The following is an 18322-nucleotide window of genomic DNA, read 5'->3' on the forward strand; positions in this document are numbered from 1 at the left end:
CTTCAGCTTTGGCTCCATCCAAACAGCAATGACAGCAAGCAGATGACAATGGTCACTGACAGTGTCACTGCTCCAACTGCCTGACAGGAAAGGCACCCTTGTTACCTGGGACCCAGCCAAAAGCCTGAATCTGGGCCCTGCTCTCTGAATGTTTGCCTGTCTGCCATCAAGAGTCCAGGAAAGCCAGGTGTGGTAGCCCATGCCTGTCATTCCAGCACTCCAGTGGCTGAGGCAGAATGATCACCAAGGGCTCAAAGCCAGCCTGGGCTACATAGTGAATTCCAGGCCAGCCTGCACTGCATAGTGAGAAGTTGCCTGCCTCAACAAAACAAAACAACAAACCAATAAACCATGCATAGTGGCACACACCTGTCATCCCAGCACTCAGGAGGCTGAGGCAAGATGATCACTGTGAGTTCAAAGCTAGCCTGGGCTGCACAGTGAGCTCAAGGTGAGCTTGAACTACAGTGAGACCTGGTCTCAAAAAACAAACAAATGAACAAAAATAAGAAAGAAAGAAGTCAGGCCTCTCTCTTGAGGGCCTACACTCCATTTCTCTGTGAGGGTTAATTGAAAAATTCTGCCTAGGGTCAGGTGTGGTGGCACATGCCTATAATCCCAGAACATAGGAGACTGAGGCAGGAGGATTGCCATGAGTTTCAATCATGATCAACCTGAACTACAGAGCAAGACCTTGCCTCAAAACAACAACAAAAACTCATAAATTCTGCCCAGTAAATCTTTATATGATTCTTTTAAAAAGAAAGAAGTCAGACAAAAAGGACTGCAGCTTGAGTGACTCACAAAAAACACACACAGCAGGCAGATGGATGGCAGAAAGGAACCTGTTGGCCGCCAGGTACAAGGACCAAGATAGGCCGGAAGTGCCCCAGGGCTGCTGGCCCCATACCTGTGTCAATGCCTGGTGCATCAGGTTTGCAGGTCAGCTCTGCGATCCACGCTTGTTTGCCTAGATGCAAGACCCTAGGTTTGCACCCTGATTCCTGAGTTCTCAAGATCCACCTTTACAATAGGCCTGAGGCAAGGGCCTTACTGACCACCCCATCTCAGAGCTGCTTGCGAGAAACAGATACGATGAGAACCTGAGGGAATCTTGGCCTACAAAAGTGTGCACAGATTCCAAGTAACAAGATTTCTTCAATTTGTATTTATTATTATGATTATCACTGTGTGGTCCTGGAGACTGAACCTTGGCTACATAGTGAGTTCAGTGAGCTACACAATGTAGGAGAATATGCTGTGGAGCTAAATCCCTGGCCCTACTTTTTATTTTTGAGACAGGGTGCCCCTAAATTGCCTGTGCCACACTCAACTTTGAGATCCTCCTGCCTCAGCCTCCTAGTTTGCTGCAATTATAGGCATGCACCACCACATCTGCCTTAGAATGACTTATTTCAGACCCCAAATGCCTTAAAACACATTCCTGCCACCCTTCCCACATGACACCATGCAAGGCCAACAGGCAGGCCCCCAGCTCGTCTTTCCCATTGAGAGGCTGTACGCAACACAAACACATTTTGTGCTCCATAGGTCATTGCAGAAAGTTTAATCAACTATAGAAATCTGACTCCCAAGGCCACCTGCGGTGGGGGTGGGGGACCCCTGGCTTCTGGTTCCCAGAAGTAAGCATCCACAGAGTTTTCTGCATCTGGTGTGGTGAACAGAATGACCCTGGGTATGTGCCAACCTCTTCAAATGATTCCTTTGGTTCACTACAATTTAAAAAAAAGGAATGTAAGTATTCATCTTCACAGAAATGAAAACAAAAGTGCCACCCTCTGAAATATACTACCACAACTGCAACCACTATGGCCCCAAGGACCCACTTGCAGTACCAGTGTGCCCACAGGCCCAGCCTCAGGGGAATTCCATCTACCTTAATCTTAACTCAGTCTGTTGAGACAGGGTGTCGCTATATAGTCGAGGATGGCCTCAAACTCATGGCAACCCTCCTGCCTCAGCCTCCCGAGGGCAAGGATGACAAGTGTGCATCACCATGCCCAACTTCCAATGTCAACTCCTGACAGTGTCATAGGCGTTAGGTCTATCCTGCTGACTGCCGCACAACCAGAGCAGGTTTCCGAAAGACAAGTGTGGCCCCACCTCTCTCCACTGAGAGAGCAGCATTTCTACAGGACACAGCACTCAAAGCTCTCAGCTTACCCAGGCCAACAGTCCCTCATTCCAAGCTGTGCATCATCTGATCTCCAGCTCAGCTATCTTGGACTCTGCAAAGCTGTCATCGCTCGAGTCACTGTATCCATAGCTGTAGAAAAGAAAACCTTGCACAACTATTCCACTGTTTTTGGTGCTTGCTTGCTTTTCTTTAAGACAAGGTCTTGCTGTGTAGCCCAGGCTGACCTGAACTCACCGTGATCCTCCTGCATCAACTTCCTGAGTGCTGGAATTACAAGCATGCACCACCACACCCAGCCTCAAAGTAATATTTAAATGCAATAAAACTTCAATGAAAATCTCTAAGGAGCTTTTTTTTCCACTCAAATTTGATCTTAATAATCAGTAAAGTTTACCAGAAGAATAGCAAAATAAATTTTTAAGAATGTAGACAATGAGAGTACAGTAGATAAGGCCTTAATTTACAATAATGTTCTGATAATGAAAAGAATAATAAAGGTTCCAGTATAAGAAATGAAAATCAGCCTGGCACGGTGGTGCATGCCTGTAGTCCCAGCACACAGAAGGCTGAGGCAGGAGGACCTCTGCAAGTTTGAAGCCAGCCTTAACTATTTAGGGAGAATCTGTCTCAAAATAAACAAGAGAAAGAGATAAAACCATTAGTTTAACAAAATATGAATCCCTGAAATAAAACAAATTCCTCAATTTGTAATTTTCAGGGAGAAGAGGAGTAGGATCTCCACCTTACACACTTTACACACACACACACACCCCTGCATAAACATGTGAAGTATCATCTCAACTCCGCGAAAGTGTGTGGGGTTACGGCCCATGCAATGTTTCCGTGGGAAGACTGTGGGTGCAGTGCAGTCTTCCCATAGGGCAAAAGCCCGGAGAGTCAGCTCCCAGTGCACAAGCTCACTGCCACACACAAGGACTGCGGAAGCCTGGCTTAACCCTCCCTGGGGAAGGAACAGCTCCTGTTTCCAAGGGAACAGGCATCACTTTGAGAAGGTGCTGGCCCGGGAACTCAGCAGTCACAGCACCACACAGAAAGCAGCTGGCAGCTGGGAGGACAGCAAGGCAGCGAGGGTCTGCACAGCCAGCTGCACAGCAGCACCAAGACGCACAAGTAGCAGTTGGCGCTCTTAGCAACCAGTGGGGTGACAAAAAAGGTCTTCCCTTAATGAGACAACAAAGACTTCTAAAATAAAAGCCAGTGGCAGCAAGCTTTGAAGGGCTGACATATGACAGCTGTAGATATGAACAAAAAGTCACTTTTTTCCTGAGACAAGAGTCTCAACAGGTAGCCCAGGCTGGCCTCAAACTTGCACCAATTCTCCTGCCTCAGCCTCCTCAACGCTGGGATTAAAAGGCATGCTCCACACACCTGTTGAGTCATTATTTTCATGAAAACAAAACTTTAAAGGGAAAAAGTGCCCCTTTGAATCAAAGCCATCCCTTGGTGATATCACTCTGAGCAATGGGCAGCTTACCCGGGGAACAGCGGGCCCATCTGCTGCAGGTATGCACACAAATTCCCTGTTGCTGCGAGCAGAAGCCCTAGATAGGGAGGTGAAGGCTTCATTGGCCTGGAAGAAAACTCAGGGTGGAACTGCACACCAACGAAATAGGGATGATCTGAAATGACAATAGTCAAGACGTGACTGAGCAGACAGACATGAGACCCGTGGGAAGGTTGTCCTATCATTCAGTACAGAAACTCACTGCAGGCCAAGAAGATTGTTTAACTTGTGGCCATCTTACTTTCACAATTCTTTTTCATCTTTTGATTTTTTTATTTCTTTATTTTTGGTTTTTTGACAGTTTCCCCCTGGCCTCGAACTCGAGGCGATCCTCCTGCCTCAGCCTCCCAATTGCTAGAATTACAGGTATGCGCCACCATGCCCCACTTTCCTGATTCATTTGTGAAGTGGAATTCTACATTGTAAAACACGTCTGAATCTGGGATTTTATTTGTGGAAAGCAGCAGAGGGAGCAAAAGCCGCCAGAGGTTTTGGAGTGCCAGCTTTTCCACTGGGTATTAACCGCAGCACCGTGATGGCTGCAGTGATGTCACTCACATTTCAGGCTGGGCAGCTCATCCCTTAAGATAATAGGTTTCTAATACACTGCTGGGCATGGTGGCTTTCAGATTTCCTCCATTTACTATGATGCTGGCAGTTGGCTTGTCATAGATGGCTCTTATCAGAGTTAAAGACCATATATTCCAGTCTTCTGCAGGGTTTTTATCATGAATGGGTATTGGACTTTGTCAAATGCTTTTCTGCATCTATTCAGATAGTCATACGGTTGGTGTTCTTGACTCTGTTGATATGGTGAATTACACTTATTGATTTACATATGTTGAATCATACCCACATCCCTGGCATGAATCCTACCTGGTCTTGGTATAATCTTAATGATTTGCTACATTCTGTTTGCCAGTATCTTATCGAGGACTTTTGTTTCTATGTTCATTAGGGAGATTGGTCTATAGTTTTCTTTTTTGGTGGGACCCTTCTCTGTTTTTGGTACTAGGATTCTCCTTGCTTCCAGCAATGAATTTGGGGGTATTACTTCTCTTTCAATTTCATTACAGAGTTTGAAGAGTAGTGGCATTGTATCACCTCTAAAGTCCTTGTAGAATTCAGTAGTAAACCCCTTTGTTGCTTTTATTACTTCTTCAATTTCACTGATTGACACTGGTTCATTTAGAATTTTAATATCTTGGTCCAGTTTTGGTAATTCATATGAATCTAGGAATCTGCCCATTTCTTCTGTTTTCCATCTTATTAGAATACAGGTTCTCATAGTAGGGATAGATGATCTCCTGGATTTCTGAAGGGTCCGTTGTGATTTCGCCCTTTTCATTCCTAACTGCATGGATCTGAGTCTTGTCTTTCCTTTTTTTCATAAGGTTGGCTAAGGTTTGTTGATTTTATTTAATCTTTCAAAGAACCATCTTCTCAATTCATTGATTCTTCAGATTGTTTTCTTAGTCTCCACTGCATTAATTTCTGCTCTGATCTTTATAATTTCCTCCCTCATATGAACTTTGGGCTTGACCTGCTCTTCTTTTTCTAGAAGCTTGAGATTCACTATTAGGTTGTTTGAGCTTGCTCTACTTTTCTAATACAGAAATTTGGTGCTATAAATTTCCTCTGCAGGACTGCTTCATTGCACCCCATAAATTCCAGTATATTGTACTGGCATTATTGTTTAATTACAGAAATTGTCTAATTTATTCTTTAATTTCATCTGTGACCACTGGTTATTCAGGAGGGTGTTATTTAATTTCCATGTGTTTATGAAGTTCTTATGGTTTCTTTTGCCACTGATTTCTAATTTTATTGCACTATGGTCAGATAATATGCAGGGGACGATTTCATTTCCTTTGCATTTACTTACGCATGTTCTATGGCTTAGTATATGGTCTGTATTAGAGAATGTCCCATGTGCAGCTGAGAAGAATGCATATTCTTTTGTTGTTAAGTGGAAAATTCCACAGACATTTACTAAGTCCATTTGTTCAAAAGTTTAGTTTAGTTCTGATATTTCTTTGTTGATTTGTCTAGTTGATCTATCCATTTGCAACAGTGGAATACTGAATCTCCCAATATAATTGTTAGTGATTATTTGGGTTTTCATATCTACTAATATTTATTTGTTTTATATAGTTGGATGCATGGTATTTGTTACAAATATATTTTTTCCATGTTTTGTTTTGCCTTTTGAGATAGGGTCTCACTATGCAGTTCAGGCTAGCCTTGAACTCACTATGTAGCCCAGTCTGCCTTCAAACTTGTGACAGTCCTCCTTCCTCAGCCTCCCAAGTGCTGGGATTACAGGTGGGTGCCAACATACCCAGCTTGTTGCATATATATTTATGGTCATTATCTCTTCCTCTTGGATTGTTCCCTTTATAAGGATGCAGTGACCTTCTTTGTCTCTCTTAGTCAGTCCTGGCTTGAAATCTACTTTGTCTAGGGCTGGGGATTTAGCTCAGCAGCATAAGCGCCTACTTTGCAAGCGCATGGTTGTGAGTTCGATCCTTGGTACCGATAAAAAAAGAAAAAAAGAAATCTACTTTGTCTGCAAATAGAATATCTACTCCTGCTTTTTTCCGTGTTTCTGTCACATGGAAGACTGTTTTTCATCCTTAGACTTTCAGTCTATGAATTTTTCAAATTAAATATATTTCTTATATGCAGCATACTGTTGGATCTTGCTTCAGTCTGTGTCTTTTGATTTAATTGAGACCACTAACATTGATTGTTATAACTGATATGTATTGACTTATCCTTGTCATGTTATTTTCCTGTTGTTTGCGCCTCCTCTTTTTTCCCTTCCTCTGTTTAATTGTTTGCCTTACCTGGTGGATTCCTTCTGTCAGGGTTCATGGATTTGTAGTCCTTGTTATCTCGTTCTGGAATGTCCTTCAAAACATTTTGGAGTGCTGATTTAATGGTCATAAATTTCCTCAGATATTTTTTGTCATGGAAGTATCTTATTTCTCCATCAGATTTGAAAGATAGTTTTGTGCGGTACATCAATCTGCTTTGGAGGCTTTTTTTCCCTTTAGAGCTTGAAATACTTTACTCCAAGCTTCAAAACAAACGTATTGAGAAGTCTGCTGTGATTCTGACAAGATTTCCTTTATAGGTGACTTGCTTCTTCTCTGTAACAGCTTTTAATATTTGTTCTTGTGTTGAATTTCTGGAATCCTGACTATTATATACTTTGGTATAGATTTTTTTTGATCATGGCTAATTGGAGTTCTATATACCTCTTATTTGTATATCAAATCTTTTTTCCATGCTTGGGAAGTTTTCTGCCATTATGTCTGTGAACAAGTTTTTTATGTCTTTTGTACTATCTCTTGCTTTTTTGTTTTCTTTTTTCTTTTGAGAGAGTGTCTTGCTATGCAGTTCAGGCTAGCCTTGAGCTCACTATGTAGCCCAGGTTGGCCTAGAACTCACAATCCTCCTGTCTCAGCCCCTTGAGTGCTGGTATTACAGATGTGTGCCACTATTCCTGGCTCTCCTGTTTTTTTATTGACTCCAATCTTATGTTATTCTTTTTTGCATCATCTAGCAGCCCTTGGACTGACTTTTCATTGTCTTTGGGGTTTGTTTGTTTTTTGGTACCGGGGATCGAACTCACGACCTCATGCTTGTCAGGCAGATGCTTATGCCACTGAGCTAAATTCCCAGCTGTCTTTTGTTATTTTAAAAGAAATCTTTCTTCTTACATTCTCTATCCACAATCCTGTGTTCTATATCTGATATTCTATCCCCACATTGGCTCTTTTTTGTTGCATATACTTTCTGTAGAATTTTTAATCTCTTGGATATCTGTTTGAATCTCTTTGATGGATTCCATTTCTTTCCTATGTTGGGCATTAATGGGTTCCATCAAAGTCCTAAGCTCTTCTATTTCTCTTTTTTTAATCTGTAACTCTCTAGAGTCACTAACCATGTCTTTCACTATGGTGACCATCCCCATAGGTATCTGAGAAATTATTTCTGATTTGACTTTTTCTAGAGCCTCATTCTTCTGCTTTGTTACTTCCACTGTCACCACTTCAGAGTCCAGGTGGGTGGTTTTCAGATTGTTCCACCTCGTTGCCCCCTAGGTCTGTCTTTGGTGAGCTAGAAGTCTGGGGCTGCATCTTACTTAAGTGACTTTTCATCTTTTTTTAGTTTAATTCCTAGATTGCTGCTTATAATTACTTATGGCAGATAGCTTTATTGCTAATATTTAGAACCCTTAGGAAATGACTACTTATCAGAGATGTCTTCCAGGTATTGCTGGCTTTTGGGTTTTGAATCTACTTCAAGATCCTACTTCAATTTATTGGGGACTAGAAGTTGCTGCCTATTTGTCCTAGTGTGTGGTTCTTTGGTACTGGCCTATAGTATTATTTAGGCAATCTCAATCTTGGCATAGTAGGAAGAACAAGTAATTATGGCAATTATGTCACCTTATCTAAGGTAGTATAACCAGCAATAACAGTAGGGTCAAACAAGGCCTAAAAAATGACAAACTCAGGTAACCATTAACTTGACACCTTTAACCATATGAACTAGATTTGTAGGTATATAACAAAATCTAAAACAAACCAGAAAATTATATACAGTAAATATGCCCTTAGTATGGCAATTTTACCCTCAGAGGAAAAAATTTAAAACAGGTCAGGAGGAAAAAATAGAGAAATAAAGGAAGAGGAAGAGATTAGCAGCAAGTGTAGAGGACAAAATACTCCAAGAACTTTGAGACACTGGTGAAGAAGACCAGAGGGAAAGAGAAATAATATAAAGTACAAAACAGAACAACAACAACAAAAAAAACTAGAAACAATGTTCACAATCATACAAAAACAAACAATTCAGAAAAAGAAGCAAAACAGAACAAAAACAAGAAAAGAAAAAAAAAATGTCCACTTTCAAGTTGTGTCTCTGCTGTGCAGAGACAGAGTGGGCAGGCAGAGTCCAGATCTGTGTTGATTAATTCCGGCCACCCAACTGCAGATTTTTGGCAGGGTAGTGGATAAAATCCTAGCAAGTTTGCACCTTTAGTTCCACTGACGCGCAGGCTTGTTTCTGGCTGTGAGATTAGAACCTGATTTATTCACCCTGCAATACTCCATGTGCCTCCTGACGACTTGAACTCAGCTCCTTGACGTCCTGCTGACTTGAACTTGGTTTCACCTCACTCTGATACTAGAAGTCCCTAGATGGAGTCAGCCTGCAGCTGTTCTGAGTTCTGAGCTCAGCTGGACCCTTTGCAAGATGGCTACCAGCCAATCGCCCTCTCCTGCAGGACACCTGAACCAGAATGACTCACCAGGCACTGGCAGAAACACTGTATCCACTGCAATGTCCCTCTGATGCATTTCTCTAAGGAGGCCTCTGGGGTTGCCATACATCTACAAGTTCAAACCACCCTCTCCCACATAGAAATTCAGAGCTCACGGAGAACACATCAGTTGCCAACTCACTCTTCTGCACTGTGAGTTCTCTCTTTGCTCTCCCCATGCATGGGTTTCAATTCTCACTGAAGATCCTCAGTGGGTCCTGGAGGCCAATTTCCCTCTTCTTCTCTTTCTCACACTGCTATATTCTAGCATCTGGATGCCAAATCTCAGAGAGGCTGTTTCTCTGCTGTTCACCACTTTGCCATATTCCCATAAGTCCTTCACTGCCTTTTCTAAATTTTTAAAAAATCTTTTTTATTTTGAAGCAAGATCTCCACAAGTCACTAACTTGCCCAGGCTGGGCAACTCTCCCCTTAACAGCCTTCCAGAGCCCAGCTTCTTTGTTTGGTTATAAAGAACTGTGAGTGCAGTTTAGTGCTCACAAGTGAAGTGGCCCAAGCCTGAGTTGTCAGGAAAGGCAGGAGCCAGGTTGTTTTTGTTTTTTTGTTTTGTTTTGTTTTGGTTTGGTTTTTTGTTTGTTTGTTTGTTTTTATTTTGTTTTTTATCTTTTTCCTTTTTATCGGTACCGGGGATCGAACTCACAAGTGCCTGCTTACAAGGCAGGCGCTTATGCGCTGAGCTAAATCCCCAGCCCCCGAGGTTGTTTTTGTTAAGGAATGGGTGGCCACTCCTCAACAAAGGACAGCAAGCAGAGCACCAGTGATAAGAGCTGTAGGCTCAGTGCACAGTGTCTGGTCCAGCAGTTCATACAGGGAGCTCCAGGTAGGGACTGGAGTAAGGCGAGGAAATCAACTACTTGGAGGACTACTGCCCTGGGAAAAATGCATCAGTTTCTGGTAGGTTCAGATCACCAGGCCCCCAAACGACTAGAATTGTAAGCCATCTGCTTTTCAAACATTTTTTGTTTTGTTTTTTGAGACAGGGTCTCACTGTGTTGCCCAGGCTAGCCTTAAACTCACAGAAGTCCTCTTGCCTCAGCCTCCTGAGTGCTGGAATAATAAATATGCCCTCCCATGCCCGGCTATTTTTCATGCACCCTATAGTTGCCTATTCATTTCAAAGAAAAGCAGAATAGAAACACAGCAAAGAAACTCAGTCTCCAATGAGTCTGGGATTGATAAAAGCTGTCAGTGCATCTCAAAGCCTTTCAGGAAAAAAGAGGCTACTTACTTGCCAGTTCAATGATTTCCATTCTATCCCCATCGACATCCTGACCTACAAAAGCTAGGTCTTTCTGCTCAAAGTGGCTGATCAGCTTAGGGTTCACCTGGAGATACAAGAAATCCAATGTCGTTAAGCCACAGCAGAATACAGATGCTTAAGCTTCTGAAAAGGTCCATCGTCAGCTGGATGGCTTTCCTTGATCCCCTAACTCATACTTACTCTACCAATGCCTTATTTTGGTTTGTTTTTTTTAAGACATGGTCTCACTATGTAGCACAGGCTGGCCTTGAACTCACGGTGACCCTCCTGCCTCCGTCTCCCAAGTGCTGGTACCACGACATGTAACACCACATGTTACTGTTTGGACTAACTTGAGTGAATAACAAACAAATTTCTGTTCTTTGCAGCTCAGTGCATCCTAACTAATACACTAATTAATCCTGATACAGAAAGTCTGTGTCTATGGACACCTACAGCTCCCACATGGCAATGACAATATTTAAGTCCCCTTAGTCATGTAACAATGTAACCTCGCAAAGAGGATCCCCAACCTAGAATCCACCACATGAAAACAGCCATCCCCAAAGGCACTCAGATCCCTGTTAGACACCCCTTTACTCAAGCTTGAAAAGGAAGGGCCGAGGTTTAAAAGAGGTGCAGTGACCCCTCCTATAGAGAATGACAGAGTCACCATGCCCCGGCAGATGCTAACACTCATGACAGGCCTACCTCATAGCGATGTCTGTGTCTCTCCTCAATGAACGGGACATCGCCGTACAGTTTCCCTGAAAGACAGAGAGAAAGATGAGCCCTGGAGACATCAGCTTTATTACTACTACTATTTTTTTTAAGTTTTGAGACAACAGTCCTGCCCTATGGCTCAGGCTGGCTTTGAACTCACTGTGGAGCCCAGGCTATCTTCAAACTCAGAGCAATCCTCCTGCCTCAGCCTCCCAAGCGCTGGGATGACAGGGTGTGCCAACACACCTGGCTTGGAATAATCATTTTGAGAACCACACCATGACACTTCCAGAGCAAGCCTCTGGGGCACATTTACCACAGGCTCTAGATCACAGGCTCCCAGCAATAATCTAAGGCAGCGATGGCGAACCTGTGGCACTTGTGCACAGCCAGCTGTTCATTATCATTGAAAGCTCTGAAAGGTTCTGCATCTACAATATGGTGATATCCAGCCATCACCATGGCCTAAATGGCAGTCTACAGTTATGAAGCCTGGTGGCCAGCAGATCCGCCCTCCCTGCGTCCACCTACCTGCAAGAACAAGTCATGTCCACACCATTTGTATCTGTGTGGATCACAGAGGACTCTCTCTCTCTCTCTCTCTCTCTCTCTCTCTCTCTCTCTCATATATATATATATATATATATATATATATATATATATATATGGTTTTTGTGGGAGGGAGAGGTAAGTAGGAATTGAACCCCATTGTCTGCACAATATACTACATCTCCAGCCCTTCTTTGTTTTATTTTGAGACAATCTTGCTAGGTCAGTTGCTGAGGCTGGGCTCACACTTGAAGACCTCCAGGCTCAGCATCTCAGAGTGCTGGGATTACAGGTGTGCACCCAAACCATTCTTTTTTAGTTTATTTTTATTTTTGGTTTGTGTGTTTCCAGTTTTCTGAGACAGGATCTCACAGTGTAGTTCAGACTGGCCTTGAACTCATGCAATCCCATTTCAACCTCCTGAGCCCTGGGATCACAGGCGTGTGCCACCACACCCAGCAGCATTCTTTTCTTGTTTTTTTGTCTTTTTGCTTTTTATCGGTACCGGGGATTGAACTCACGACTGCCTGCTTGCAAGGCAGGCGCTTATGCCACTGAGCTAAATCCCCAGTCCCTCCAGCAGCATTCTTTATGGCAGTTCCTGATCTGTAGTTTCCAAGCTCTGCCTTCACATTTCCCCTTGCCCACCTGAGCAGTGCCATCTCCCCACCAGGCAGGGTCTAAGGGCTCACAGGGAGGACCCAGTTAGCCCCATAAGCACCCTGGAGCCTGGTGCTCTTCTCCCCGACTTCCAGATGCAGAGATGAGCAGAACTACACAGCAGAGGCATGGAGGTTCTTGGTGTGTGGTGCCTGGACTATGCTCAGAACCCCATGGCTGCCAGTGGCGAGGTGATTAGAGCTGTCAGTAAGAGGGGTATTTAGTGTCATCTACTGCTCGGGTCACATCCCTGACCTACAAGGGGCCATCACAACATACTATGAATGTTTAAATTAAGCATTTATTACTGTAAAAGACTCTTGGCTGTAAATGCCCCTCAGAATCGTCTCCTGGCTTCAAACACACTAATCTAGTCCCATGGTCCTTGCCACTTGCTGTAGTACTTCTGGAGCCCTCTTTCCTGGGGGCCTTCTAGAGTGTGATCAACAACACAGTGAGTGCTGCTGCAGAGTGCCAAGCTATGGAGAGGCAGCTTGCAAACACCTCACAGGTGCCCTTGTCCACTATATAGACCTGGCACCATGCAACTCCTGGCTCTTCCCAAAGGCAAAATGACCATGAACGGCAACCATTCTCAGTCGATTCAGGTCATTGTGACAGTCACGATGGCGCAACTAAAGACACCCAGGAAAAAGAACTCCAGAGCTACTGCAGAAAGTGGCAGGAATGACAGGCTCGGTGTGTTCGCAGTCGAGGCAAGGTTCCTGAGGGCACTTCATGGCAATGAGTGCTTTACTGTAATAAGTTTTTAAATGTAAACACTCACCATACTTTTTGACCACACCTCCACACTACCAAGTGAGCAACTGGCCCAGGCCCATGTAACAGGAAACTCACCAGGACGTGTGGCTCAGCAGTGACAAATGACCACTGTGTGGACTTTTAAACCCTTCTGCAGATCACCTCACTAACCCAGCCAAAGATTCTGTTTTGTTAAAACTTCCTAACCATCCTCTTTTATCTTAATCTCCTTTATTTTTTTTTAAATTAAAAAAAAAAAAACTTCCTAACCATCTAATCTCACTAGAAACTGGAAGCTGCTTTTTGGTATCAGTGCTGGGATAAGAGAAAAGAAAGCAAAAGCAGTTTTGTTCAGCCCAGAGGACTTGCTCTGCCTTATCCTCGTTTCTTCCCGCTCTCTTATGGATTCCCCACTTCACCACTTTGACGTTAATGCCTAGAATGTGACCAGAGCCACCACTGCACTGTCAACACCACTTCCTAGTGGCCTCTTAACCCTGCCTTCAAAACTCTATTTTTCTCTTACAAGAAGGCAGAACCAACAACTTAGTCAACGTCTTCCTTAATGTGAAGGAATGCAAAGGGGTGGTTTTTTTTTTTTTGGCTTTCTGTTTTTTGTTTGAGATAAGGTCTCACTCTGTAGCCCAGGCTGGCCTTGAACCTGCAGAGATCCTCCTGCCTCCGTCTCCTCAGTCCCAGGATTCCAGGCATGCTTACTGTCGTGGCTGAGATGTTGTCTTCTACCTCTGCACATTCACAAAGTATAACCAGGCCCACCGACAAATATGAGCACCCAGTTTCTGTTAGGACCTCAAACTAACAATATTTTTTACATTTCTAAATGGCTAAAAAAAACTTCGTGACACAGAAAGTACAAGACATTCAATTTCAGTGGCCACGAATAAAGTTTCCTGGAACACAGCCATGGTCACTCACTGGCCCTTCACTGAAAGTCTCCTAAGCCAGGTATGGAGGCACACATCTGCCATCCCAACACTCAGGAGGCTGAGTCAGGAAGATCAAGGTGAGTTCAAGGCCAGCCTGGGCTACAGTGTGAGTTTAAGGTCAGCAGAACTACACAGCGAGAACCTGTCCCAAAAATCTAGCAAGAGAGAAGGAGAATAAGAGTTTTCTGGCCCCCAGCCTAGCCACTAAGGCCAGCTAACTGGGGAAAGAGCCCCTGATCCCAGGCTAAAAAAGACCGAGTACTGGTGAATCAACACAGCAGGTCCAGGCTCACTGGGCAGCACCCAAAGGGCAAGCGCAGTGGAGCCCACAAGCAAGGGCCCCTCTGTCCTCCCTATGGAAGCAGAGAAAAGAAAACACTACAGGTAAGGCCAGGAAAGCAGGAGCTCTAGATCTGCAGCCACCTCCCGTTCTTCCAAACCCTCCAACAGTTTATCAGTCATAAAAGTGTCCCTACCCTTCACCTAATCACTCAAGTCTTAGAGACCTATCCTAAGGGACACCGCCAGGATGTCTGAATCAGCATTTTTCTAATAAAACATCAGAAACCAGCTGAAATGTTTATCAACAGGAAATGCATCAGCACATTCACTTCCCTATGTCCATTAAATCCTACATACCAGGGGCCCAACACAGAGGCACGTTTCGTGTTCCCAGCTAACCCAGATGCAGAGGCAGGAGTTATGAGTCTGTGCCACCTGGGTAACACGGCAAGACCTGATCTCAACAAAAAGAAAAAAAAAAAAAAAAAAGAGAAGAAATACTATGTGCCCAAATAATACACATGAAGACCCAATAGGTGAAAAAGTTAGGCTATAATTAAAAACTACACGCTGGCTATGGCAGCACCTGCCTGTAATCCCACTACTTGGGAGGCTGAGACAGAAGGATCGCTGCACTTCATAGTGTGTTCAAGGACAGTCTGAACTACACAGTAAGACCTTCTCTTTAAAAAATAAATAAATAATAGTATGTTCTCAAATTGTGAGGATGGTTGCACTACTCTGAATCTGATAAAAACTAGGCAACTGTACACTAGGAAGAGCTGAATGCCGAGGTATTTGAATTATATCACTAAAGCTATTTAAAAGAACGTCTTAAATAAGCTCTGATACTGTGTTTAAAATTCACTTAAAAAATCATCAACACTACTTTTGTCTACTGTAAGAAAAATTAGTCTTAAATTTGTCTTATTTCCATGGTCTTTAGGTACACTGAGCACAATGCTCTTTTGAAAAGCTTGGCACAATTATCTCTGAATCTTTTCCAGCAGATAAAATTTTAAAACATTATTTTTTTTCACTAACCACTTTTGTGACTTAGGCAATTATCTGAACAGTTTCAGAATATTTGAAAACATGAGAAAGCCAAAGTCATCGCAGCCACACAGGACAGGAATAAGTTTTACGTTTGCACTCTGCAGCAGCCTGGGGAGGGGTGCGCTCCCTGGGAAGGCACCTACCCACCCACAGGCACATGCACACTGTTCTAGGAGGTGGGCAGGGCTGAACTCGTCTTTAAAAGAGAAGCTCCCACCCCACATTTTGTTCTTCCCAGAGTCAACAGTTTCCTAAGTTATTCTTGTTGGCTTGCTCCTTTGTCTGTAATTCTGGAATCAAACCCAGGGCCTCTGTGCCAAGCTACACCTTAAGCCATTTTTTTTTCATCTTCAGACCTGGTCTCAGATCTGGGTGTAGTGCTGCACCCCTCTGATCCCAGAACTGAAGGGAGGCTGAGGCAGGAGGATCACTGTGAGTTTGAGACCAGCCTGGGCTACATAGTGAGAGTGTCTCCAAAAAAAAGTTGCTAAGTTGCCCACACTGGGTGTGAATTTCTAATCTTCCTGCCTAAGCCTCCTAGAGTGCTGCAAGTCCAGGTATGAACCACTACACCTCTATTTGACTTCTGTTTGGTTTTCTGGTCCTGAACCACATTGCATGCAGGGTGAGCACTCTGTGACACAGCCACCCCTGCGAGGCTCACATTTGGGACTCAGCACTTCAGGGATGGCTTGCCTGCCAGAGACCTTGAGACCCCTGTGTCCAGCTTCTTTAGAGCCTTGCCCCTCCCCTTTCCCATTCTGCCCACTAGGTTTTTTGTTTGTGTTTGTGTTTTTTGAGACAAGGTCTCACTATGCAGTTCAGGCTGCCCTTGAACTCACTGTGTAGCCTGGGCTGATCTCAAACTCAAAGTTATCCTCCTGCTTCAGCCTCTGCAGTGAGCTTAGTAACCACGCTCAGCTCTCCACTTGTTTTGCGGCCCTGGGAAGGCAGAGTTGGTCCTGTGCTACTCCTGCTAGAGGTCCCAACTCTAGCAGAGTGTAGACATCCAGAGTGGACACTTCCATGGAACTGAGGTCTCTGGTGGTTGTTTTGCTTTGTTTTATTTTTTTTTTTTTTGAGATGGTCTTTTTGTGTACCCCAGGCTGGCCTCAAACTCACTGTAATCATCCTGCCTCAGCCACCAGCAAGACAGAGCAATCAATGTCAGGTCACATGCAAAGGCACACTCACCCTGCATTGCAGCTCAGCACCACAAGGAGACCTTAGCAACAACAGCACCTGGCACAGGGTCCCCAGGGTAGGGGTGGCAGAAGAGGGAGACTCACTTCGTGACACTGCCAGAGGAGACAGAGCCAAGCTTCCCCCCAGAAGGATGAGTTTCAGCACAACACACAGCATCTTTTAAAAAAGCCATCTCAGACCCTTACTCAGTATGGAATTTTGGGTTTTGAAGATGGTCCTTCTTAGTCCCAGCCTCATGGTTCCACCGAGATCACCAGGGTTGTGTTCTGGCATATCAATCACCTTGGGAAAAGAAAATAGTCCGAGTTTATCTCCTTGTAAACGAGAGAGAGAACTGCCCACATTTCAAGCTTTGCTTTTATTGTTGTTGCTGCTGTTCTTGTTGTTACAGGGTCTCACCAAGTAGTATAGTCTGGCCCCAAACTCACAGTGATCCTCCTGGCCGTCCAACTGCTGGGATGACAGGCATGGAGCCTGTGCTTTTGCTAGGATGCTGGAGGAGCTTGGCTGGGTTAGCCAGCTGCACAGCCTAAGCTGGCCTCCCCTTCTCTCCCCTACGCTGAGTGCCCCAAGATGCATGCACAGCACTTCCTAAAGGTTTCTAAGAAAATGTCCCATCTTATCAGCTGGGCATTTAGAGCCTCTGGACCTTGCGTCCTTGACTAACTACAGGGAGGTGATGCAAGGTCTTGGCTGTACAGCCTTCTGTATACATCTTAGGTGACAGCAGAGAGGACCACAGCAATGGGGTCCTGTACGGCCAGAGCCCCAAATGCAGGGAAGTTCAGGTTCTTACACCCTTGAGTGGCAAGGCCTTGTGGTGGTTTTGTTTACTTTTGAGACAGGGTCTCCAAGTGTAATTCAGGGCTGGCCTAGAACTCACTATGTAGCCCAGGCTGGCCTCAATCTCCTGGCAACCCTCCTGGCACAGCCTCCTAAGTGCTGCGATTACAAGTGCATACCATTGTGCCCAGCTCCCATAGAACTGTTTTTTCTTATTATTCCATCTTTACAGTACATCATGAATACATTCATCATGGGAAGTTAGTCCATGTACACAATATATCTTCATTCTTTTCACATGCCCCTTCTTTTCTCCCCCTCCCTCATACAATGGAGTACTACTTTGCCATGAAGAAATATAAACTTCATGCTTTTGCAGCAAAATGGGTGCACCTTGAGACCATAATGTTAAGTGAAGTAAGTCAGAAGCACAACCTTAAATATCACATGGTTTTTCTTGTAGAAGAAAGCCAAATTATAAATAAAGAGCCGAGTAAAAGCTAGGTAATAGGAAGTAAGGAGACTCACCATTCTCATAGGGAGAGAGACCACAGCATTAGCTTAATGAAAATACAAGATGAGAAAAACTGGCTCTCCATATTCCGAAAACTAAAACTAGACCCATGCCTATCACCATGTACTAAATTAAAATCTAAATGGATCAAAGATCTGAATATTAAAACAGAAACACTAAATCTATTGGAAGACAAATTGGGTAGAAACCTTGAAGACATATGGACAGGTAGAGAATTCATGAACAGGACACAAACTGCACGGGAAATACTTCCCAGAATCAATACCTGGGATCACCTCTTATTAAAAAGTTTATGCATGTCAAAAGAAATCTCCAGCATAGTGAAAAGAAAACCCACAAACTGCGAAAAAATCTTAGTGAACTATCCCTCAGACAAAGGACTTCTGTCTAAAACATATAAAGAAAAAATCAGACCCCCAAAATTCAAAGATCCAATCCAAAAATGGGCATCTGAGATGAATACACACTTCTCAGATGAAGAAATACAAACGGCAAATAAATATATAAAAAAATGTTCATCATCATTAGCCATTAGAGAAA

At 43.9% G+C, this 18322-nt stretch overlaps 1 protein-coding gene across 4 annotated transcripts in view; it reads right to left on the reverse strand.

Moving 5' to 3' along the window:
* Positions 1-1552: 1552 nt before the first annotated feature.
* The window catches only part of Ctps2 (CTP synthase 2), a 68498-nt gene continuing 51728 nt past the window's right edge, over positions 1553-18322 (reverse strand). For all 4 annotated transcript variants that reach the window (XM_063242998.1, XM_023562038.2, XM_063242999.1 and 1 more), the window contains exons 14-19: positions 16650-16746; positions 10991-11046; positions 10268-10364; positions 3654-3798; positions 2185-2287; positions 1553-1733 (exon numbers count right to left, since the gene is read on the reverse strand). In XM_063242998.1, the coding sequence (XP_063099068.1) occupies positions 2218-2287; positions 3654-3798; positions 10268-10364; positions 10991-11046; positions 16650-16746 (465 nt within the window). In that variant the 3' untranslated portion in view covers positions 1553-1733; positions 2185-2217. The remainder of the gene's footprint in view (positions 1734-2184; positions 2288-3653; positions 3799-10267; positions 10365-10990; positions 11047-16649; positions 16747-18322) is intronic.

The sequence above is a fragment of the Cavia porcellus genome, unplaced genomic scaffold (genome assembly GCF_034190915.1).
Source record: "Cavia porcellus strain 051 isolate PalLab524CR breed Dunkin Hartley unplaced genomic scaffold, mCavPor4.1 scaffold_33, whole genome shotgun sequence".
Classification (NCBI taxonomy): Eukaryota; Metazoa; Chordata; class Mammalia; order Rodentia; family Caviidae; genus Cavia; species Cavia porcellus.